The 25822-nt window shown below is 41.5% G+C and overlaps 1 protein-coding gene across 3 annotated transcripts in view; it reads left to right on the forward strand.

The window, feature by feature from the left end:
- Positions 1-25822, forward strand: part of hecw2b (HECT, C2 and WW domain containing E3 ubiquitin protein ligase 2b) — a 366692-nt gene that overhangs the window by 192323 nt on the left and 148547 nt on the right. For all 3 annotated transcript variants that reach the window (XM_080198794.1, XM_080198796.1, XM_080198795.1), the window contains 4 exons: positions 1964-2039; positions 3813-3982; positions 4106-4248; positions 15269-15369. In XM_080198794.1, the coding sequence (XP_080054920.1) occupies positions 1964-2039; positions 3813-3982; positions 4106-4248; positions 15269-15369 (490 nt within the window). The remainder of the gene's footprint in view (positions 1-1963; positions 2040-3812; positions 3983-4105; positions 4249-15268; positions 15370-25822) is intronic.

Here is a 25822-nt window from a genome sequence, read left to right on the forward strand (position 1 = left end):
TTTTGATTAATTTCTTGGAAAAGGTGGATATTAAGTAATGTTATAAACAGGAAATGTGAACACAACCTTTTAGTACAGAGCAATGCTGACAACAGGGTGTGATCGTATTGAATGCCAACAACACAGGAAGACAGCTTTGAAATATTAAACATGTAATTTCCTTTATACAAACTTTCTTGTGTGTATAGATTTTTGTCTCTTAAACTTTCATGACCTGCATGCAAAATATACAGAATTTTTTTTTCCTGGCAAGTAGATGTATCTTGAGACACCTGGTTTTGTAGGATTTTGAATTGTCAATACCTTTCATTTTCTAATACTGTGGAAACATGTTAATTTTTTGCTGTGTAAGATTAACCTTTGAGATCAGCTGGCCCAGAGCCCAAAGTTTTACTTTATTGTTCCAACAGGCTTCTGATTAATAAGAGTGAGGTACAGATTAAATTACATTAGTAAAGTATACCAGTTCAGTAATTTTGAACTAACTCATAGATAACTAAATATACCTGAATTTCTCCAAAAGCAGCTCTTGCTAGTTTTTGTTTAAAAATGTATATTTTACGTATAATTGCATGGAATTGATAGCAAAAAATTCAGTCTAACTGGCCCATAGTGATGGTCATGCTCCTCATGAATTTCCTCCTGCCTCTCTTCATCTGACTGAAGACTTGTACAGCTTCTTCCATTCAGGCCATTCTTGGTGGTTGATGAAGGATGGCATTGCAAAGTTCCTGGGGGAAAAAAGCTTGGTCCACAGTGTCCTGGTCAGAAAGATGAGATGAGGAAGCAAAGCATATTCATAAATTTAGTTGCATTAGTGAGGAAAGGGAACAACAAAATTCTGTTAGAACTGCTGGTTAGAATCAGGACATACCATGGTTTTGTCTTCACCACAAGTGCTGGTTATTTGTTGGTTGAATATTTTTATGTCATACCTGTGGTATTGATCTGCATTAGATCTGATTAGTGGCATTAAAAGTATGTTTGAATTTGTTTTTTCTCCCTAATGCGCCAGTCAAAAATGATCTATGCTCCATGGCAGTTTTTTTGGTTTATCTATTGCACAGATGGACTGGACTTTGGGTTTGGAACCATGGCTATATATATTTTGCACCCCTCAATTTACAGCTCAGCACAATAAAATTGAATTCTTCTAAACAGCCTTAGAAACTGAACAAATGACAGTGGCTTCAAAATTCAATGCATGATTGAAATTCCTTTCTTCTGACAGATCTTTCGGTTAACTATTACATTGGGCAGGAGAAATCTCCTCCTGCTTGGTGTTGAACCACACCATCCATCGAGTTAGAGCACTCAATGACTCCTATTCTTTTCCATGAAAAGCTTGTCTCCTGTGACTTTATAGTAAACTCTTCACCTTGTTTAAAAAAAATCAAGTCATAATATTAACAGATTTTCTTTCTGAAAATTATTTAAAGTCTATTTCTTGTGAGAAATTTCATAATAGTGAAACTCATTTGTTTCAGTGTGTGGGAAATGCATTTTATATTTGTTAGTTGGCTGAGAGCAAGAATATTGATTATCCATCTGATAGAAATTTACTGTTTTCATAAAGCAGCTCATTCTCCTGTATATGAATATTCGCAAGAGAAGTTCCTCGCTACTTAGAGTAATGACTAGCAGTCAGAGTGAACATATGTTCATCATGATTTTGTAGCAGCCAATATTTTGGATTTCCCCTTTAAGGTAAATTACTTTGAAAAGCAATTCTGCAATGCAAACTTACTTTTATGGCATTTCAAAGTATTTTAAATGGGGGCAGAAATCAGCCTGAATCAAAATAATAGTCAATTTTTAGGTTTTTATAACAACTGGCAACATTGGCTATTAGGAAAAGTGAGATAATTTGCGATTGGTTTTCATTCATATTAAAATAAGAAACTGCTGTCATGGACCCATTTACTAGCCAGCTCAAGCCAAAACTTTATAATTTGTTTTACAGGCTGGAGCAGATGAATTAGGGGAAGGTGGATCAGATGGTCAGAACAGTCGAAAACTTGTCAGATTCACATTATCAGGTAAGATGCATCTTCATTCCATGTCCAACACACTGTTTGATTATAAAGATAATTTGGATCTTACTATCATGTATTTTAAACCTTTTAATTCATTTTTAAATCACTCTTTGAACATAATTTCATTATGTGTTCACATGGGCAGGGGTTTGTGAGATACATTTTAAAATCAATATGTTAGATGCTTATAAAATTGACGTAAGTCACCATTCTGTCATTGACAGAAGTCGGGCATTCAACAACGTGCAGTGTAAATGCACATGTACTGTATATGCATTATTAGTAGTTCAAGTATTTAAAAGTTTCCACTGTAAAATAAAAATCAGTGTATTTGCATTTACCTCTTTATCAAATTACTTTCTGGTCACCCTTCTCTGACCATGCATGTGTGGAAGAAGCAACAGGTGGAACAGGCAAAAGGTTACGACGCTGTATGGTATGCAAGGGAAACTGGCAGAATATGTCAAAGTAAATTTTCTGTCCTGTGGGATATTGTAAATTTTATTCACTGCCTGTGCAGACCAAGATCAGTATTACAGAGATCACAAGACATGTCCCATCACTCTGTGGCTCAAAATATTCCAAAATTGCATTTCCCTACAATGTTTTGTTTCTTTTAAAGCATTTGACGTGGGTAGTTTGTATATTTGAATTGGTTGGATGAAACCTGATATTTCCAGATTAAAATTGGAGATGATTGAAATATGAAGCCAATTTTGTATCCTGGCTTAAAGAGTTGCTGGTCTGCTTTGTGCAGATACCTGCGTGCATCATAACCAGGGGGAGCCAAGCTCACTATAGCTGGGATCCCTGCATATTGGAAGCCCAGCTCTTCTTAAATAACCTGTGCTACTGTTCCGTTGTGCAGGGAGCAAACTATTCCCTAAAAATGATGCCATTGTTTAGGAATGCTGACAATACACATTTCTTTAACCTATGCTTAATGCTATCTCCACTCACATTATCTGCACCTCTAAGACTTGATTAGCTGTAAAGACTTGCATTCTAATTAGTATTCTGTAAACTGAGTGTGTATCTTTTATATGCCCTATTTGTTTTCAGAACTCCCCACTCACCAGATGAAGGGGCAGAGTTCTGAAAGCTAGTGGCTTTTGCTACCAAATAAACCTGTTGGACTTTAACCTGGTGTGTGAGATTTCTTACTGTGTTTACCCTAGTCCAACGCTGGCATCTCCACATCATCAGTTGCTGATGCAGGGATTCCTGTTTGAGTGTGGAGCAGGGGCACTCAGCATTATCCGAAACTGAGGGATAACAAGTACTGAAGAGGGGCTCGAAGTTGGAGACGGGGGGTGGGGTAAGGGTAGAAGGAGTGTGGTAGCATGACCACTTTTAAGGGAGCAATCCCTGAAGGCCACATGGACCCACAGAGAGACAGCGCAGGATACCGAGTCAATTAGGTGCAAGGGCGCGAGTCCTGACTTGTGGAAGAACTTGTTAGAGCCGGGGTAATTGTGTCTTGTAGTTCTGTCAGACAATTGCTTGTACATATATAGTTGGTAATAAACCCTTCTTAACTTTAAGTCACAACAAGTCATGTTTGAAGTTTTTCAAAAAAAAAATTATTTTGCACATTGTGCAAAGTGTAGGTTTATAAACAGAAAGCATCTGATAAAACACTGCTGCTATTACATCACTTTATATTGTCCCAAGGGACTGGCACATTCCACAGTGTCCAGTATTGTGAGACAGAGACTCAGAATCTAATATTGTAACTATGAAATGTAACTTGCTGACCATATTTTTTCCAAACAGATGTCAGAGCTGTAGGGCTCAAGAAGGGAATGTTTTTCAATCCAGATCCATATTTAAAGATGTCTATTCACCCTGGGAAGAAGAGCTCTTTCCCCACTTTTGCTCATCATGGACAAGAGAAGAGGTCGACAATAGTGGCAAACACAACAAACCCTATTTGGCAAGGAGAGGTAAAATTGCTGCTATTATTGACACACAGCAGATAGTTCCCGAAGGAAATACGCAGTGACAAAACCAGGCATTACCAGGACAGCTAAATGGGATTAATGTGATGCGTTTTTTCTATTTTACAGAAATATACTTTTGTAGCCCTTCTCACAGATGTACTTGAAATTGATGTTAAAGACAAGTTTGCCAAGAGTCGTCCTATCATAAAGCGCTTCCTAGGCAAACTAACCATACCAGTACAGCGTCTATTGGAGAGACATGCGATAGGGTAATGTATTATTGAACTTCACAAAGAGCTTGCCTGTCAGCTCTAATCTTACTTTCATTATCTCTTTTTCAAAGGTATGTTTGAAAAATATTTTATGTTATTATACCTGAAGATGATGCCAATGCTGCATTGTCAATTGAAATTGCTAAATCTGATGACTTATTGTAGATGTGGGAGTGCTGTTGTACCTCCTTGTCGGTCATCTAGGAAATTAGAAAGAAACATGAGAAAATTTTAAATCATACAGAATCATTCTGTTCATTTACTTTTATTCTGATAACAATCTGTATCTTCATCTATTTTATAGGTTTCCTTTCACTTTGTCTTGTTCCCTTCTCTCATTCTTGTTTTGCCTACATGCTGATGCCTTTTTTCCCCAGTCTAGAAATAATCATGACAGATCGTAGAGAGACTGATGTTTTAAGCACTCCATTGTAAGGAAATTATAGAAGTAATGGAGAGTATGTAATGTAAATTTGTTAGTTTGTTGCCAGAATCAAGGGATTAGTAATGGAGAGGGGCTTGAGAAGTTAAATCTTCATGATGACTTCATGATGGCTTTTACCGAAAACAGTCTTCCATTACAGACCTTATAATTGAATTCCAATTCTCAAACTGTTATGGTGGAATTTGAACTCATATATTCTCTGGGTTATCAGTCCAGATGTTGTGCTTACTAGGCTGGTAACATAACAACACTACCCAATTCTATACTTGAGCTGGATTTTTGCGGAGTCAGAAAAACTACACAGACCTTTGGAAATGTTGGCCAGGACCTGATGCCGGGATTCCCGGCCCCATACTCAGTGCCCCCCCAGTTTGCCACCACAGGATTAAGTTGCGAGCTGGTGCAAGTCACAAGCCTGAACCCTGCTCTCCTGACCAGGTTGCTTCCATAATGAGGCTATATCTTAGTCCTCCACAATCTGCATGGTGTAGAACCAGCTTTTTGAGGGCCAATGGTTCATTGAAGTGTCATTCACCACAATCTGGATGAGGGCCACTTCTGAAAGATAAGTTGAAAGGGTCTTACCCATGCTCTCATGCCAACCTATCCTGCACCATGGCATGGCACCTCATACTCTCCATAGCCCCTCATACCCACTGTGTCAATCTATGCTTCTCTACCCATTCTCAATAGGCTTAAAGTCACATATCCTCCATGTTAGCCTACGCACTTTCATACCCATACGCTCTGTATATAACAGATGTACGCTATAGTAACAATAACATATGTATGAAAGCTTCAAAAAGTCAGTCATTCATAACCTCCTACTTTGTTAAAGAAAGTGTTTTTAACCACAGCCCTAGAGAAGTGTCAATCATCTAGACCTTCAAAGTACCTATAACAGAAACTATAAGCATTTAACATATCTTTACTTTGTTTCAATAAACATGGGTTGACAGAATTGATACCAGTAAAAGAGCTGTCAATTAAGTAATGTTTTCTCTTGGGTACAGCCGTTCCAGTAGACTAATGGACATTTGGGCTCAAAGCTGAGAATGTATAATGAATCTTTGCTGAGAGCCCAGGTATCCTTAGTTTCTTTGAAACAACTGCAGCCAGAGCACAGGTGGGCCTTTTAACCATCCACCTTGGCATGTGGAAGCCCTTTGGCTGCCTCCAAACTCTTTCTGGAGGCAGTGAGCTCAACTTCAGTGATCACCTGTCTTCACCGGAATTAAAATCCTGCTTTAGCAGGCACTGACTCCTGAGATTAGACCACTGAGCTGGGAAGTTTCCAACTTTGATTGCCCATCCCTTTGTTTCCTCTCCCAAACTTTCCAACATCTATGTTTGTGTTCTTACATTGGTGTAGATCTCCCAGTTGCTGTGATTGAAAGTGCCCACTGACTTTTTTTGCCACTGCAGCCAAGAGGCCCTATCCTGGCAGCAGGATTGAGCTACAATCTCAGAGGTATATGAGGAGGACCAGCAAGGAGAAGGCAAGCCCACACCCCTCTTTGATGTCACTAACTCAAATAACTTTGGGCAGCCACTGGTGTAGTGATATTGTCATTGGACAAGTAATCCACAGACCTGTGGTAATGCTCTGGGGAACTGGGTTTGTATTTGAATTTAATAATCTGGAATTCAAAGCCTAATGATGACCATGAAACCATTTTCAATTGTCATAAAAACCCATCTGGTTCACTAATGGAAGGAAATCTGCTGTCCTTACCTGATCTAGCCTGCTACCCCAGACCCACAGCAATGTCTTTGACTTTTAAAATACCCTCTGAAATGACCACTCAGTTATATCAAACTGCTAAAAGGTTTCAAAAGAATGAAACCACCTGGCATCGACCTAGACACTGGAAACTCAACCCAGTCCACTCTGCAAAGTCCTCTGGAGGCTTGTGCCAAAATTGTGTGTGCTATCTCACAGACTAGTCCAGCAAAACTCTGATATAGTCATGCTCATGGAATCATACCTTATAGACAACGAACTGGACACAGCACCATCACCATCCCTGGATATGTCTTGCCCCACCTGCTCATCAGAGCCAGCAGAGGTGGCGGCACAGTGGAATACAGCCAGAGAGGTGTTATCCTGCGAGTCCTCAACATCAACTCTGAACTCATGAAATCAGGTCAAACATGGGCAAAGAAATCTTGTGATTACCATATACAGCTGATGAATCAGTACTGCTTTATGTTGAACATCATTTGGAGGAAACACTGAGGGTGGCAAGGATGCAGAACATACTCAGTGTCCGTCGTCAAGAGTGGCTCAATATCACCACTACTGACCAAGTTGGTCAAGTCTTAAAGGACACAGCTGCTAGACTGGGTCTGCTACAGTTGGTGAGGGAACAAAAAAGAGGGAAAAATATACTTGACCTCATCCTCACCATCCTAGCTGCCACAGATGCATCTGCCCATGACAGTATTGGGAAGAATGACTACCACAAAGTTCTTGTGGAGACAAAGTCCTGTCTTCACATTGAAGATACCCTCCATCGCGCTAAATGGCATAGACTTCGAACAGATCTCGCAGCTCAAGACAGGCCAATCATGACGTATGTCATCAGCAGCAGCAGAATTGTACTTGACCACAATCTATAACCTAATTGCCCAACATATCTTCTACTCTATTGTTACCATCAATCTGGTTCAATGAAGAGTGCAGGAGGGCAGCACCAGGCATACCTGTAAGTGAGATGTCAGCCTGGTGAAGTTGCAACTCAGGACTACTTGCATGTAAAGCAGGAAGTGATAGAGCTAAGCGATTCCACAGTATTTTCTCTCATACTCGATTCTCCCATCTTCAACTAAGAATGGTAGTGGACAATTAAATAACTCGCTATAAGAGGAGGGTGTGGAGAGTCTGCAGAAGGATCTAGATAAGCTGGGCGAATGGGCCAGGAACTGGCAAATGGAATTTAATGTTGGCAAGTGCGAGGTGGTCCACTTTGGTAGGAATAATGGTAGGAAGGACTATTACTTACGGGGCGAAAAACTGCGGCAGGCGACGGTGCAGAGGGACCTCGGGGTCCTTGTGCATGAGTTGCAAAAACCCAGCCTGCAAGTGCAGCAGGTGGTCAGGAAGGCGAATGGGATGCTGGCCTGTGTAGCGAGGGGAATTGAATATAAAAGTAGGGAGGTCTTGCTGCAGCTGTATAGGGCATTGGTGAGGCCGCAGCTGGAGTACTGTGTGCAGTTTTGGGCGCTGCACTTACGCAAGGATATTTTGGCCTTGGAGGCAGTGCAGAGGAGGTTTACTAGGCTGATACCGGAGTTGAGGGGGTTGAGCTATGAGGAGAGGCTGAATAAACTAGGCTTGTACTCGTTACAGTTTAGAAGAATGAGGGGAGATCTCATTAAGACGTATAAGATGATGAATGGGATGGATAGGATAGAGATGGAGAGACTCTTCCCGCTTAGAAAGGACAGTAGGACTAGGGGACACAGCCTCAAGATAAAGGGGGGGAGCGGTTTAGAACGGAGTTGAGGAGGAACTTCTTCACTCAAAGGGTGGTGAATCTCTGGAATTCTCTGCCCGTTGAAGTGGTGGAGGCTGCCTCGCTAAATATTTTTAAGACGCGGGTTGATGGGTTTTTGATAAGCGAGGGGCTTAAGGGTTATGGGGAGAGGGCGGGAATGTGGAACTGAGCCATGACAGATCAGCCATGATCTTATTGAATGGCGGGGCAGGCTCGAAGGGCTAGATGGGCCTACTCCTGCTCCTATTTCTTATGTTCTTATGTTCTTATTAAGTTGAAGCATTTGATACAATCTTCAGCCAGAAGTGCTGATCCATCTTGACCTCCTCTGGAGGACCACAGCATAACAGATGAGGAGAGGTTGGAGAAACTTGGTTTGTTCTCATTGGAGTGATGGAGGTTGAGGGGAGACCTGATAGAAGTCTACAAGATTATGAGAAACATGGATAGTCAGAAGCTTTTCCCAGGGTACAAGAATGAATTACTAGGGGGCATAGATTTAATTTGTGATGGGGAAGGTGTAAAGGAGATGTACGAGGCAGATTTTTTACGCAGAGAGTAGTGGGTGCCTGGAACTTGTTGCCGGGGGAGGTAGTGGAAGTGGATACGGTAGTGACTTTTAAAGGGCATCTTGACAAGTACATGAATAGGATGAGAATAGAGAGATATGGTCCCCGGAAGGGTAGAGGGTTTTAGTTAAGTCGGGCAGCATGGTCGATGCAGGCTTGGAGTGCCGAAGGGCCTGCTTCTGTGCTGTAATTTTCTTTGTTCTTTGTCAGTCTTCAGCCAATTTGATTCATTCCAAGTGATGCCAAGAAGCAGCTGAACGTGCTGGATATTGCAAGGCTATGGGCTCTGACAATATTGGTACTGAAGACTTGTGCTCCAGAACGTGTCACGCCCCTAGTCTTGCTGTACCAGGACAGATATTACACTGCATCCACTCAGCAATATGCAAGATTGCTTAGTATGTCCTGTGGACAAGAAACAGGACAAATCCAACCAATTACCACCCCCTCTGTCTACACTTGGTCACCAGTGAAGTGCTATCAAGTGGCATTTGTTTAGCAATACTGTTCTCACCAATGCTCAATTTGTGTTCCACCAGAGCCACTCAGCTCCTAATCCCATTACAGCCTTTGTTCAAATATGGACAAAAGAGCATAACTCCAGAGGAGGTGAGAGTGATTGTTCTTGACAATAAGGCAGCACTTGACCAAATATAGCATCAAGGAGCCTTAGCAAAACTGAGGTCAATGGGAATCTGTTGGTTGGATTCATACCAAGCACAAAGGAATATGGTTGTGATTGTTTAGAGATCAATCATCTCAGTTCCACGACATCACTGCAGGAGTTGCACAGAGTGATGTCCTAAGCTGAACTATTTTCAGCTGTTTCATCAATGACCTTATGTCCAACTTTGATTGCACTGTATTCCTAACCATTTGCAACTCCTCATACTGAAGCAGTCATGTCCGATGCAGCAATATCTGGACAATATCCAGGCTTGGGTTGAGAAGTGGCAGGTAACATTCATGCCACGTAAGTACCAGGCAATGACCATCTCCAACAAGAGAGAATCTAACCATCGCCTCCTGACATTCAATAATACCATCACTGAATCCTCACTATCAATATCCTGGGAGTTACCATTGACCAGAAACTGAACTCGATTATCCACATAAACACTGTGGCTATAAGAGCAGGTTAGAGGCTAGGAATCCTGTGGCAAATAACTCACCTCCTTAGTCCTCAAATCTGGCCCACCATCAACAAGGCACAAGTCAGGAGTGTAATGGAGTACTGCCCATTTTCCTGAATGAGTGCAGTGCCAACAACACTCAAGAAGCTTGATCCCCAGGACAAAGCAGCTTGCTTGCTACGAACTCCTTCCACAAACGTTCATTCTCTCCACTATTGATGCACAGTGGCAGCAATATGTACCATCAACAAGTTGCACTGCAGGAACTCAGCAAGGCACCTTAAACCACTCTCCAAACTCTCAACCACTGCCACCTCGAAGTATAAGGGCAGCATGGGAATACCACCACCTGAGGTTCCCCACCAAGCCACTCACCATCCTGCTTTGAAATGTATCATTGCTTCTTCACTGTCACTGGGTCAAAATCCTAGAATTTCCGAATAACACTGTAGGTGTACCCACATCTCAAACTGCAGTAGTTCAAGAAGGCAGGCCACCACCACCTTCTAAAGGGGATTGAGAAATGGGCAATAACAGCTGGCCTGGCCAATGATGCCCATCACCATTGAATGAAGTTAAACAAACATTCCCTTTAAGGCTCACCAATTTTTCAATGTTATTGTGAATTTTTCTTAAGGTTCTTAAGAGTTTCTCTTAACATTTCTAATCTTTAGAAGACTTTTGATTGCTGCTGCTTATAAGTAAGTTTCTAATTTTTCTATGTTTTGAGTTTGTATGGTGATAAATGGGCTCTCGTCGTGTTTATTGCAGAATTTTTTAATAAGGCGTTGATGTTTGGAAAGTTTTCTTTTGAATTGCACTGGCTGTTCACATTGAGATAAATGGGTTCATGCTATTATTTCAAATTTTACAATTGGGACTTCTAAGGTCAAGATGTTTATGAATTGGATGTGGATTATGGGGGTGAGTGGAGGAGGATGATGGGTTTGGATGTGGTTGTGTGGGAGGAAGTGAGTGCAATAGGGTATGGGTGGGTGGTGGTGAGCTTATTGAGTGTGGGGGGCTGGGTGGAGGGTTGTGGGTGTTGGCGTTGTAGGTGGGTGGATAGGTTGGTCATTGGGAGTGGGTGGTTGGTTGTGTGTTCATGGTTACGTGAGTGAGTAAGGGAGGTGAATGGATGTTAATTATAATTTTTTTAGGTCTTCTCGATGCCTCTCCCACTGTTGATCTGTCAACCTAAGCCCTGCACTTGTGATTAACAGAAGGAGTATCACGGGGTAAATTTCTGGGCAAGTACAGGGCATCAAACCCATGTTAAGGTCAGTGTTAGATTCTCAGATTTGCTTGGACAGTGTAAATCTGCCTATTAAACATTTAAACATCCTGATAAACAGCGGTCAGGACTTCCTTGAGATCATGAGATGTAACAGCAGGATTTGTGCAAAAAGATAGTGCCCTCCTTAAAGGGAGGGGAAGTAGTGGGGTAGTGATACTGTTATTGGATTAATAATCCAGAGACACAGGAAAATGCTCTGGGGAGCTAGGTTGAATCTCACCTCAGCAGAGGGTAAAACCTGAATTGAATTTTAATAAATCTTAAGTCTAATGATGAATATTAAACCATTGTAAATTGTTGTAAAATCTCATCTGCTTCACAAATGTGCTTCAGGGAAGGAAATCTGCTGTCCTTACTTGGTGTGGCTTACATGTAACTCCAGACCCATAGCAATGTAGATGACTTTTATGTGCTCTGAAATGGCTTAACAAGCCACTCAGTTCAAAGACAATAAATACTGGCCCAGGCAACAACACTCAGATCCCACAAACAATTACGTAGGGTTCCCTTAGGTGCTCCGGTTTCCACCCACAGTCCAAAGATGTGCGGGTCAGAAGTATTGGCCGTGCTAAATTGCCTCTTAGTGTCAGGGGGACTAGCTAGGGTAAATGCAGAGCATTGTGGGGATAGGGCCTGGGTGGGATTGTGGTTGGTGCAGACTTGATGGGCTGAATGGCCTCCTTCTGCACTGTAGGATTTTATGATTTTTAAAAAGTATAGCCTAATTGTGGACGTTCTGTTGGAATTGTCAGCCTGTTTCAGGTATACTATAATTCATATACTGAAAGTGGAATAACAATTATTGAAGTGGAGAATTCAGTCAATATGTATGAAAATTTTCAAAAAAGCAATTGGATGTATTTGTGAAAAATCACCAAACAGCATGAGGTGTTCCATTAGAGCAATTGCACATCCCAGTGGTTATTTGTTGTACTGTACTTCTTAATAGTCTAAACGATTCAAGGTAAACTCATGTAACCACTGCTCCCAGTAGGGGCACTTTCACGTTATTGTAACAAAAATCATGAAAAAAACTTATCAGATTGAAATAACATTCCAGGGAACTTAAATTTCCCAGCTGATATCGTTGATCTGAACTCAGAATCATGAATCCAGGTCTCCGGGTTACTAGTCCGGTAACATAATCACTATGTTACTCAATCCTAACACCTATTTCTTTACACTCTTTTAAGTCCAAAATTAAACAAAGTGACAGCCCCTGAAAGGGGCATGGTAGCAAAAGTCAAAACTGTAAATGAATCTTATCTAATTAAAAGTTTGCTCCCAGGGCTGATGAAGCACTCCGGTCCCCATGGAGACCACTGGTCACAGAATGTCTCAGTGGATACAGCGAAACCTTTCCAGGGACACCTGGGAGCAAATGTAGCCATGGACGAGGGACAGATGGTCAGGCTGGACAGAACCTTTCAATTGCCTGCTGAATGTATTGAATTGCCAAATGCCAATCAACTGAAACTTTGGCAGTGGGAGATTCGACCCCATACACCCACAGAGATGGGATCATGAATCTAGCCCCTTGGTACCACAAGCTTCTCTTTGTAAATAGTTAAGTCATTTAATCAATCAGTGCCCTCCATCTGTATCATCTTAACCTTGATTAAACAATTAACATCCCAAAAGAAATAAGTCTCCTGAAACTGCAAGTGGAAAGTGGCGAGGCCAATCCCTTACACCCAGCCCGAGCCCAGCCCACCCCCAGGACCCTTGAGAGATTCTTCCCCTGCAGCCTGGCAGTAGCGGGGGGGCAAATGGCCACATGGATCTACCTCCTTAAGCCTCCTCAGAGCCCAAAACATCAGGCCAGAGTGTCAAAATGCCAGGGGGCAGTTAACTGTTGGCACTGCCAAGGCATGTGGCCTAAATGGAGGCTGAAAGGGAGGGCAAGAGAGTGGGGGTTCTGAGGGGAAAGGGGTCCGGAAGCTGGGGGGGGGGGGGGGGGCGGTGCGGTGCGGTCAGGTTGGATAAACCTTATGCCTATGTGGTGTTTGGTGGGGGGGTGGGGGTTGGTGTGGGAGGGTGCACCTCATTGCTGAGGGGTTGGTGGTGCTTCTTCGACTGTTGGGATCCAATATGTCAGGTCCTCCTTGTGATAACCTGTACCAAAACCCATCCACTGTAGTTCCCTCTGGGGAGGTGGGTGAATAGCAGGAGGCATTTGAATCTGGCTTCAAGCCTGCTAATTATATTTAAAGTGCTTGATTTGCAGTTGGTAACCCAGTCGAGGTTGGCGGGCTGTTCTGGGAGCATTGTGACAGGTTTGGTGCCAAGTGAAAATCTGTTTTTAGCCCGACCCCTGACTCTTCAGGCCAACATGATACTTGTTGGGAGATAGAGGGCCCAGACAATCTCTTCTCTCCTCCTCCTCCTCCCCCTCCCCCCGCCCGCCGCCGCCCCTCCATTGTTTCTTCCTTTGAAGCTTCTCCCTTCATGGATTTCTTCCCTTCTAATCTTTCATTTAAGTATATTTCTCTAGATCTGTGTAGATGACTCAATTTCCTACTGGTAGTTACCTTACAACACAAATCCCTTGTCACTACAAACTTGCTGTGAGTTTCAGTTATGTCTTTGTCATAATGTTTTTCTCATTTTCTAGTTACTTCTTGTGTGACCTGGTTGTGTTATGGGACAGGACCAGTCTTTTGTTCATCTAATAACTCTGGAACAGCTTTCATGAGTTTACTTAGTTCTCTTTGGTCTTGCTATATTTTAAAATGTATCTCTAAACTATATTTTGTTGTTCCTTTAGCATAGATCACCTTTCCTTGGTGACCTTGTACTTAATTATGGTGGTTCTCACCAATGGTAACAAACAGTTTTCATTTTTTCATGGGATATGGGCACCGCTGGCAAGGTCAGCATTTATTGCCCATCCCTGTAGCCACTTCTCTATTGTACAATAAGGACTATTTATTTATGATTGTGCTGCCTTTTACTTCTTGTCCCAAGCACAGTAAGAATGTGGGACTTTATTAGAATTTGACCGTTTATTATTCATTTAGTTTGGCTTGCAAGTTTGCTTTATATGACAATTTGCATGTAACTGAATATCTTGTTCACCAAGTTACAACTTAGTTGTTTGGAAATGAAGGGTGAGTATATTGAATTAGTTAGTACAAGTTTACTGAATTTTCCCTGATTTCTCAAACAGTATATGAAATTAACTTCTCTTTCGTCTCTGTTGAAGTATAACAGGGGTAAAGAATAATAAACGTTAAGGTGCAAGAAACAATAATTTTAAATCTCAATGTGTGGATCTTGGGAGTAATTCATTATAGGACTGCCCTATCATCTCTGCATTTTGTACTTTGACAGAAAAGAAATAGGTTGCTTTACTAACTGGTTCTGAAAATGTAGAAAGAATAGGGAACTTATGTTCTCTTGAAAGAAAATTTATTCTTTAATTCTTTCATTTTTTTTGAAAAGATGTTTCTTTAGAAAATAATGTTGCAGTAAAATTGAAAAATGGGCAGAACAGTATTTGCCAGCAAATATTTTTCCTATCATAGTTTTATTTCAGGTTTACAGTTTAAAATCAAGTTGGCAAAGAAACTACAATTTCCAGAGTTAATTTTAAGAATCAGGTATCTGCAATGTTTGTGTGTGTGTGTGCAAATAAAATATATGACAAGGTCAGCAATAATACATCTACATTGCAGGTCATTCGGTCTGTGTTGGGAGATTGTTCTGTGGAGGCTAAAATTGCTTCTCTTTGCTTGTGTGTATAGTCAGGGCATACTTAACTGGATTCACAAGAAAATAAATTCCCATCATTCATAATAAAATGAGGATGGTGAACAAAAGATAAAGCATCAGAATATTCTTCACTGTTAACACAACAACGAATAATTTTATGCATTGTTTCCATGACCAGTAACATTATCCTTGAAAGCAAACTAACTCAGATTTGCATTTTGTCCATTTGGAAGCAATAGAGTGAGCAACTAACTTACCATACATAAAGTAAATAATGGCTTGAAATTCCAGAAAATTAGATCTTCAATGTTTACATAGCATGATGTATTTTAAAAGTGAATCACTATTCTTTATTACAGCGACCAGATTGTAAACTACAACCTGGGTAGAAGACTTCCTACTGACCATATCAGTGGACAACTCCAGTTCAGAGTGGAGCTCGCATCTTCTATTCATGAAGGTAAAGAAAGATGCATGCAATTGGAATAATGCTTCATTGCTCTTTGGTTTCTAAGTTCCATCTGGTCCTGATCAATCTGCTGAATTTCCTGTTGATGTCATTTTGCTGTTGTTGTACTGATTTGAGACTAACTTGACAGTTCAAAAGTTGTAAGATTGTGCTTGCACCAGCTTTCCAAATGAGCATTAAGACTTGGTAGCATTCCCCTGCCTTTTTTCCATACCCCACACATTGTTACTCTTCAGAGGATAAGCTAATGCCGCCTTGAGTGCCTCAATTGAATCTCCCTTCACCACACTTCAAGGTTGTGCATTCCAGATGTGAACCACTCATTGTGTGAAAAAAGTTTTTCTCACGTCACACTTGTTTCTTTTACAAATCACTAAATCTGTGCTCTCTCATTCTTGATCCTTTTTACAAGTGGCGACAGTTTCTTCAAATTTCTTCAACACACTTGTACTTTCCTATAGTGTTAGCCCCAGAACTGTACACAGTACTCCAGCTCAGCTCTAAATAGTGTCTTGGAAAGTTCAGCGTAACCTCTTTGCTCTAGTGCTCTATGTCTCTACTAATAAAGCCCAAGATACTATATACTTTATTAACTGCTTCCTCTACCTGTCCTGCGATCTTCAATGATTTACACACGTACATATCCACGTCTCTCTTATCCTGCACCCCATTAATAACTTTGCCTGTTTCTCTATGTTCTTTGTACAAAAAATGCATCAACTCACACTTTGCCGCATCTTCTGCTATCAATCTTCCATTCCATCAACTTGTCGATGTCCTTTAAAAGTTCTACTCTGCTTCTTCACAGTTTACAATAATTTCAAGTTTTGAAAACTTTGAAATTGTCTCATACATACCAAGATCTAGATCATTAATATATATCAGGTAAAGCAAGGGTCCTAATACCAACCTTGGGAACGACAAATCTTCCTAACATTCTCTAGGTAAGACTGTTGAGATTATTCCCAATTTAGTTTGGCTAATGTCCAACCTTATGTACTTAAAAACTCCAGAAAGCCAACTTCTAATTTTGAATTTCTTTATAATTTTATCTATCACAATTTCTAAAATGCCACAGATCCCCATAAGAAATCACCTACATGCATCAAGAAAATGCCTGCTAGTTTTCTTTTGTAGTACCAATAAAACATTGCTGGATCTGCTTTAGTAAGACAGACCCAACTGAAAAATACCATACCCTGGATATGTTGTTTAGTTTGCAAACGCAGTTATTCAGCCTCCATAATTTCCCCTCCATATCTTCAGCTTCTTTGAGGTTTTAAGAATTCAGCTTTTTGAAATTATTCCTCTTCCAAAAATGCTGAATTGACAACAATGGATTTACCTTCCCATGGTATGTTGCTAGAAGTGCCAGTAAAATCCTCAAACTTAATTTTCTTGCTGTTAGGAAATCTACTGTAACATCCTGGTTGCCCAGTCGTTCCTGAAATCCCCAAGCTACAAGTCTGGGCTTTGCTTTATGTGTACCATTTGAGGGGTACTTTCTCTGTTCATCAATGAGACAATGCTGGTAGTTCTTTACCTGGCACTGCCATGTAAACGCCAAACTCACTCTAACTGTCGCTTTCTGTTTATTTTGCTTGATTTACCAATTTACCATCTAATTTGTTAGCAGTCACTAAAGCATCTCTATCATGGGGCTTCAACTTCTTGTGTCACTCCTACCCTGTTCTTTGATCCTTTCTCTTGTTAAACTGTATCCCTCACTAGGTATCGTATCCCTATCTGGACTACGACTACTCAACCTATTCCTCCCACAACTGGACTTCTTTCCACAAGTTTTTGATCTTTTCCTTGGGCTGCGATCATCATTTGGTCCACTGCCTTAACTTACACCATGCTTCCTTTCTCTGATCCATAAATCTGGAACCCTGCTCCTAGTCTTATATCCAGCCAGTTTTGTATTTTCTTGCCCTTCCTACCTGTGGTGGTTTCCCTCCAATCACTGCCTCTTCTGGCATGTATGCCACCTTAATTCCAACTTTTGGTAGCTGATCTTTTATGAATGGCTCTATCACATGGGCTACTTTTGGTTAGCCTGTTATATGCCACAACCTGTTATTTGTACAGGTCAGGTATATGTGCATGTGAAATGACTGGTGCATTTTCAATTTCCATCGTTTGTACAGTTTTTTTTAAGGTGTTATCAGTGTCAATAAGCCGCGTGGAATGTACTCTAACAATTTGGTAATCATAACAGATGTGTAGAGTATAGGGCTAACGGTAGGACTCTGAATAGTGTTGATGAACAGAGGGATCTAGGTGTATGTGTACATAGATCCCTGAAAGTTGGGAATCAAGTAGATAAGGTTGTTAGGAAGGCATATGGTGTCTTGGCGTTTATTGGTAGGGGGATCGAATTTAGGAGCTGCAGCGTCATGTTGCAACTGTACAAAACTCTGGTGCGGCCGCACTTGGAGTATTGTGTGCAGTTCTGGTCCCCACATTATAGGAAGGATGTGGAGGCATTGGAGAGGGTGCAGAGGAGGTTTACCAGGATGTTGCCTGGTATGGAGGGGAGGTCCTATGATGAGAGACTGAGGGATTTGAGGTTGTGTTCGTTAGAAAGAAGGCGGCTAAGAGGGGACCTTATTGAAACATATAAGATGATTAGAGGTTTAGATAGGGTGGACAGTGATAGCCTTTTTCCTCAGATGGAGAAAGCTAGCACAAGGGGGCATAGCTTTAAATTAAGGGGTGGTAGTTATAGGACGAATGTCAGAGGTAGGTTCTTTACCCAGAGGGTGGTGAGGGATTGGAATGCCCTGCCTGCTGCAGTTGTAAATGCGCCTAGTTTGGGGGCGTTTAAGAGATCCGTGGATAGGTTTATGGATGGAAAGGGATTGGTTTAGGTTAGAGGGTCACTGCTTTTTAATTGGTCGGCGCAACATCATGGGCCGAAGGGCCTGTTCTGCGCTGTAATGTTCTATGTTCTATATTGCAAGATTATTGTTTTGCCATCAGTGCTTTAACTTTTCCTGGGCCTCTCCATTCTTTCTGCCTTTTTTCCTACGAAAAGCTATGTCCCTAGGCTTAAAATTAATTTCTGAAAGCCTGATTTGATACCACAAAGCTCTTCTGATTTTTTTTTAAACCTCTGCCTTAATAAACTCTCTTCCCTCCATGCATGGCATTCAAATATTCTGAGAAAAATCAACTAATAATTGATAACGGCTGTAGCAACCCCTCCCCCCAACCATCTGGAGTGTTTTTAACAAATATTGAACACATTAGAGCAGTTGTCAGTTTATATTTTGGTTAGTCATCGACATTTTTTGGAGCATTTTGTCACTCTGGTGTGATTTCTCTCTCATACCTCCTTGCTGAAAGGACTAAAAACCCAGTACTACAATATTTCAAATTTTCTTGCACACTCCTGAATTCATCTTTGTTAAATTCTTCTCCATTGTCTGTTAAGAGTTTAGCTGACCCATCCCTATTCTTAACCATTTTTTTCATCATCTTATCAATAATTACTTTTTTTGTCTTTACTGAAAGTTACCATTACCAAACTAATCTAATTGCTACGGCGACAAAATGTGGAAGAAAGTATTGTTTTTTATCCCACACTTTTAAGGTCAATTGCTATGGTTACAATGGTGTTCTCCTGTACTTCTTACAAAATATCACATTTTTCACCAATACATTCGACAAGCCTACTGTATTCCTCATCCAGTATCCCTGTATTCTTTGACAGAGCCTTCAACCTGTGGCCAGAGAGATGTGAAAATTGTTGACATAGTTTGGTAAAAATTTGCTTTTTTTTAAGCTGCCATTAATACTGTTTAACATTCTGTCTAGAGATGATAGTTCTTAAAGGAAGACAATAATGTTCCAACTGTGTAAATTGCAAACTACAAATCTCCCAAAGACAATCTTGTTATTGTGCTCCATGTCCAACTTCATTTGGGTCTTTTCCATAAGAGCTTTGCATGACAGTAAGTTTTTTCACTTAGTACTACATTGGCACTAATGAAGAGATTTCCCCCTGCTGTTTTACGCAGAATTATTATTCTTTCTAGTTATTTCAACATGTTTCCATCACTGAATTTTAAAGAAGTAAACCTGTCATACTCTCCAACTTTACTTCAGTTTTTCTTACTTAAAGGATTCATGTAATATTCTAGCCGGTCCACTTCACACGCTATGGACACAGGTCCACTATACAGAACTGCTCAATTGAACAAATCTTCAACTAACATATTCATTAACAGACTGAAGTTTTTGGTGACCAACATGATTTCTTCTGATTGATCAATGTAATCCTCCTTGCCTTCCCTATCACCCATAGAATCCATACAGTGCAGGAGGCTGCCATTTGGCCCATCACGCCTGTACCGACAACAATCCCACTAAGACCCTATCCCTGTAATCCCACATATTTAAGAACATAAGAAATAGGAGCAGGAGTAGGCCATCTAGCCCTTCGAGCCTGCCCATTCAATAATATCATGGCTGATCTGAAGTGGATCAGTTCCACTTTCCCGCTTTCTCCCCATAACCCTTAATTTCCCTGTCTATCAAAAACCTATCTACCCGTGACTTAAATATATTTAGTGAGGTAGCCTCCACCACTTCAATGGGCAGAGAATTCCAGAGATTCACCACCCTTTGAGTGAAGAAGTTCCTCCTCAACTCTGATCTAAACTGCATCCCCCTTATCTTGAGGCTGTGCCCTCTAGTCCTGTTATCCTTTCTAAGCGGGAAGAATCTCTCTACCTCTACCCTATCCACCCCCTTCATTATCTTATACGTCTCTATAAAATCCCCCCTCATCCTTCTAAACTCCAACGAGTACAGATCTAGTCTATTTAGTCTGTCTTCATAGTCCAACCCCCTCATCTCCGTATCAGCCTCGTGAACCTCCTCTGCTCTCCCTCCAAGGCCAAAATATCCTTGCGCAAGTGCGGTGACCAAAACTGCACACAGTACTCCAGCTGCAGCCTCACCAGTACCCCGTACAGTTGCAACAAGACCTCCCTACTTTTATATTCTATCCCCCTCGCTATGAAGGCCAACATTCCATTTGCCTTCTTGATCACCTGCTGCACCTGCAGACTGGGTTTTTGCGACTCGTGCACAAGGACCCCCAGGTCCCTCTGCACCGTAGCATGCTGCAGCTTTTCACCTTCTAAATAATAATCCCTCCTACTATTATTTCTGCCAAAGTGGATAACCTCACACTTGCTAACGTTATACTCCATCTGCCAGGTCCTCGCCCACTCGCTCAGCCTATCCAGATCTCTCTGCAGACTTTCCACACCCTCCATGCAATTTGCTTTACCACTCATCTTCGTGTCATCAGCAAATTTCATCACCCTACACTCAACCCCTCCTCCAAATCATCTATATAAATGGTAAACAGTTCAGGCCCCAGCACCGATCCCTGCGTCACTCCACTAGACACCAACTGCCAACCAGAATAGCACCCATTGATACCAACTCTCTGCTTCCTATTAGACAGCCAATCCTCTATCCACGCTAACACCTTACCCCCAACTCCATGCACCCTAACCTTCTGTAGCAACCTTTTATGAGGCACCTTATCAAACGCCTCTGGAAATCTAAAAACACTGTATCCACCGGTTCCCCTCTGTCTACCGCACTAGTCACACCCTCATAGAAATCCAATAAATTCATCAAACATGACTTCCCCTCAACGAATCCGTGCTGCGTCTGCTCGATCAAACCATTCTTTTCTAGGTGCCCTATTAATCTCTCTTTAATCCCTAGGGTACTAATACCCTATTAATCTCCCTAACAGTAAGGGACACTTGAGTATGGCCAATCTATATAACCTGCACATCTTTGGAGTGTGGGAGGAAACTGGAGCACCTGGAGAAAACCAATGCAGACACGGGGAGAATGTGCAAACTCCACATAGATAGTGACCTGAGGCTAGAATCAAACCTGGATCGCTGGCGCTGTGAGGCAGCAATACTAACCACTGTGTCGTCCATGTCATGTATTGTCTCAAAAAACTCTGTACTTCATCTTTGGGCAGCTCAATGGATAATGAGACTTGATCACACCTAAAGCATCTGCTGGTTTACTACCCAGCTCCCATCACCTGTTATAGTGGCCAAATGGATTCACGCTATTTTTTGTTTTAATTCATCTTTCGTACAGATGTTTAGGCTCTGTATTTGGACAGTCTTGAAATGCTGCAAGTATTGTATCTTCATCTTTGGTCTGACTGCTAAAGAGCCCGTTTGTGCTGTATAAGTAGCCAGAAATGAATACTTTCCCAGAATTTTTTTTTAAGACTTTGGACATTTGATCCAAAGTTGTATCTCTCTTAAATTTAACTGCACTTAAATAAGGCTGTCTGCCAAGAGCCAATATTTAATATTCTAACACAGTCTAATAAATTTAAAGGTGAGTACTGACTTAGGAATTTCCAAGTACAATCTCTCATATAGTTGGTTAAACTCCATGGTGTATTCTTTCATGGAAAAATCATCCATTTAAAACAAAACCAAAGTCTGACTAAGCCTCACAGGCATTCAATAAGTCATCTTATAAATTTTAAATCCATGAATTTTGAGAATGTCCAAACCTTCTGTATTGTTCAGTGCCTGAGCATGTAGTTCCGAGAATACTGTGCAGCAGATTTTGTTCCTGGCAGGAAGCAAAAATGCCAGTCCCATTCCTTGCTTTCTTTTTGGCAGAGACATAACACATGTCCATATATTGATTTTATTTTCCTATTGATCATAAAGATTCCATTTCATAAAACAGTGGTGGAAAGTCATATCCTGTTTCCCTGCTCATCATTTCAATTACTTTTTTTCCCAAGAGTTTCTAGTTGTAGTCTTCTCTCAAAGAAAAATCAACTCCAACACCAGTTTTCTGTTTGGAAATAAATCTCAGTCTCTGATCTTCATTTTTCAGGAAACTATGCTCTGCTATCAAATGAGAGAAATTGCCAAGTCTAGTTGTGAAGAATGCTTTGGCGTCGAGTGTTTATTGCTTGCTGCAGAGCTTTTCCACTCTCATACAATCTCCCTCAGTACTGTCTGACTCTTTGTTATGTACACACCTGAGGATAATTAACCAACTAGTACACAATACCTGTTCACCTCATTACCTGAAACCAGTCGGTATTTAGCATCTATCAACAGAGCGTGTTTGACATTAACTGGTGGAAGTAATGATACCGTGAAAATTGTTGGTTGGATGTACTGCAAAGGGTGCCTATACGTAGAATTAATATGTCACCTGATCTGGAAGCTTATAGAACCATAGAAAAGTTACAGCACAAAAGGAGGCCATTTGGTCCATCTTGTCTTTGCCAACCTGAGGATACCCAGGTGCCCTTTCTATTCCCATTTTCCTGCACCTGGCTCATAGTCCTGTAGCTCGCTGCCCTTGAGGTGCAGACCCAGATACTTTTTAAGAGTTTAGGGTCTCTGCCTCCTCCACCAACAATTCAGACAGTGAAGTCCAGACACCCAAAATCGTTTGCATAAAAACATTCATCCTCATATCCTCTCTACATCTACTGCCACTTATCTTCAAATCTCCATCAAGCTCTCCTCATTGCTATACTTTTCTAGCCCTGGCAACATTCTTGTAAACCTCGTCTGCACTTTCTCCAGCGCAATTGCGTCCTTCCTGTCATACGATGACCAGAACTGTTTGATCTCCATAAAAGCATTACTTCAGCTTCTTTGTTCAAATCCATCTGCCATTTTACCATTCACTCCACCACCCCATCGCTATAATGTTGTAGATTATAGCTCAGCTCTACACTATCCACTACTCGGCCAATCTTTGTGTTGCTGCACATTTTCCAATTGTGCCTCTCACGTTTACATCCAAATCATTAATAAATAATACAAACAGAAAGGATCCCAACATCAAACCCTATGAAACACCACTTGAAAGAACTTTCCATTTGCAAGGACATCCATTGATCATTACTCTTTGTTTCCTGTTACTCAATTAACCTTTAATCCGGTTTGCCACATTACCCTGTATCCCATGGGCTTCTACTTTTTTGACCAATCTGCCATGTGGGACCTTGTAAAATGCCTGGTCAAAATCCATGTACATACTGCAGTACCTTCATCAATCCTTCTTGTCACTTTCTCAGAGTTCAAGCAGGTTTGTGAGGCAAATCCTTCCTTTAACAAATCCATGCTGATCATCCCTGATAAATCAAAACCTTTCTTTGTGACAGTTAATCCTATGTCTCAGAATTGATGCTACTAATTTGTACACCACTGATCTTAAACTAACTGGCTTATAGTTGTTTGGCATTTCCTTTGATCCCTTTTTAAGCATTGGAACTGTGTTTGCATTTCTCCAGTCCTCCAGTACCTCCCCTATATCCAGTGAGGATTGGAAAATTATCTTCAGAACATCTGCTAGTTCCTCTTTGAGCAGCATTGGAAACAGTCAGTATGGCCCTGGCAAAATATCAACTTTCGAAGATTCCAAACTTTCAAGTACTTTCTCTCTCTTTATGATTATCCTGTTCAATATCTCAGTGTTCTGCTGGACTATCTGCATCATCCCTTTCCTTTGTGAGACAAAATGTTCAGTTGAAACACTTCCCACAGCCCCTATTTACAGGTTCTCTTCTTCACCTCTGATAGCTTCCACATTTTCCTTAACTGTTTACCAATAATACATTGGTAAAACATCTTTGAGTTTTCTTTACTTACTTAACTTGCTATATTTCCTTTTTTACTTTATCTCTGCACTTCCTATATTCCATCCAGGCTATCTGCAGTGCTTAGTTCTTTGTGTTTATCATACACTTTTTCTGTTTGATCTTCCCCTACTTTGTTCTAGATAACCAAGGGGTCTAGATTTGGCAGCGCTACTCTTACTTTTGGAGGGGACTGGTCTACTTTATACATTTAGAATCTCATTTTTTAGTGCTTCCTGCTGGTTTTCCACTTCGAGTTGACCTCAGCTAGGTTCCTTCTACTTTCTGCAAAATTCCCCAGTTCAAAGCTTTTATTCTGGCTTTATCTCTGTCCTTTAATGTGGTAATAATGTGATAAGTCGCCGCACAAGAGGTTATTACAGAAGGTCAGAGGGCATGGAGTTGGGGGTAAGGTGTTAGCGTGGATAGCGGATTGGCTGTCAAATAGGAGGCAGAGAGTGGGGGTCAATGGGTGCTATTCGGATTGGCGGTTGGTGACTAGTGGAGTGCCCCAGGGGTCGGTGCTGGGGCCTCAGCTATTTACCATTTATATAGATGATCTGGAGGAGGGAACCGAGTGTATGGTGTCGAAATTTGCTGATGACACCAAGATTGGTGGAACGGCAAATTGTGTGGAGGGTGCGGAAAGTCTGCAGAAGGATCTAGATAGGCTGGGCGAATGGGCCAGGAACTGGCAAATGGAATTTAATGTTGGCAAGTGTGAAGTTGTCCACCTTGGTAGGAATAATGGTAGGAAGGACTATTACTTACATGGCGAAAAACTGCAGCATGCGACGGTGCAGAGGGACCTCGGGGTCCTTGTGCATGAGTCGCAAAAACCCAGCCTGCAGGTGCAGCAGGTGGTCAGGAAGGCTAATGGGATGCTGGCCTTCATAGCGAGGGGGATTGAATATAAAAGTAGGGAGGTCTTGCTGCAACTGTACAGGGCACTGGTGAGGCCGCAGCTGGAGTACTGTGTGCAGTTTTGGTCGCCGCACTTACGCAAGGATATTTTGGCCTTGGAGGGAGTGCAGAGGAGGTTTACTAGGCTGATACCGGAGTTGAGGGGGTTGAACTATGAGGAGAGGCTGAATAAACTAGGCTTGTACTCGTTAGAGTTTAGAAGAATGAGGGGAGATCTCATTGAGACGTATAAGATGATGAATGGGTTGGATAGGATAGAGGTGGAGAGGCTCTTCCTGCTCAGAAAGGACATTAGGACTAGAGGGCACAGCCTCAAGATAAAGGGGGGTGCGGTTTAGAACGGAGTTGAGGAGGAACTTCTTCACTCAAAGGGTGGTGAATCTCTGGAATTCTCTGCCCGTTGAAGTGGAGGAGGCTGCCTCGCTAAATATATTTAAGACGCGGGTTGATAGATTTTGATAGGCAAGGGGATTAAGGGTTATGGGGAGAGGGCGGGAATGTGGAACTGAGCCACGACAGATCAGCCATGATCTTACTGAATGGCGGGGCAGGCTCGAAGGGCTAGATGGCCTACTCCTGCTCCTATTTCTTATGTTCTTATGTTCTTAATGCTAAATCTAACTGAATTGTGATCACTTTCCCCAACGTGAAGTGACAGCTGGCGACCACACACTTGCCCTCCTTCATTCCTCAAGACCAGGTCTAGAATTCCATTTCCTCTTGTTGGGTTTGTCACTAATTGATTGAAAAATCTTTCTTGGACACTGCATGAACTTTTCTCCCTCAGTGCCCCTGATATTGTTTGAATCCCAGTTGATATTGGCATAGTTAAAGCCTCAT

The sequence above is a fragment of the Carcharhinus amblyrhynchos genome, chromosome 11 (genome assembly GCF_965287045.1).
Source record: "Carcharhinus amblyrhynchos chromosome 11, sCarAmb.v2.hapA, whole genome shotgun sequence".
In the NCBI taxonomy this organism is placed as follows: domain Eukaryota; kingdom Metazoa; phylum Chordata; class Chondrichthyes; order Carcharhiniformes; family Carcharhinidae; genus Carcharhinus; species Carcharhinus amblyrhynchos.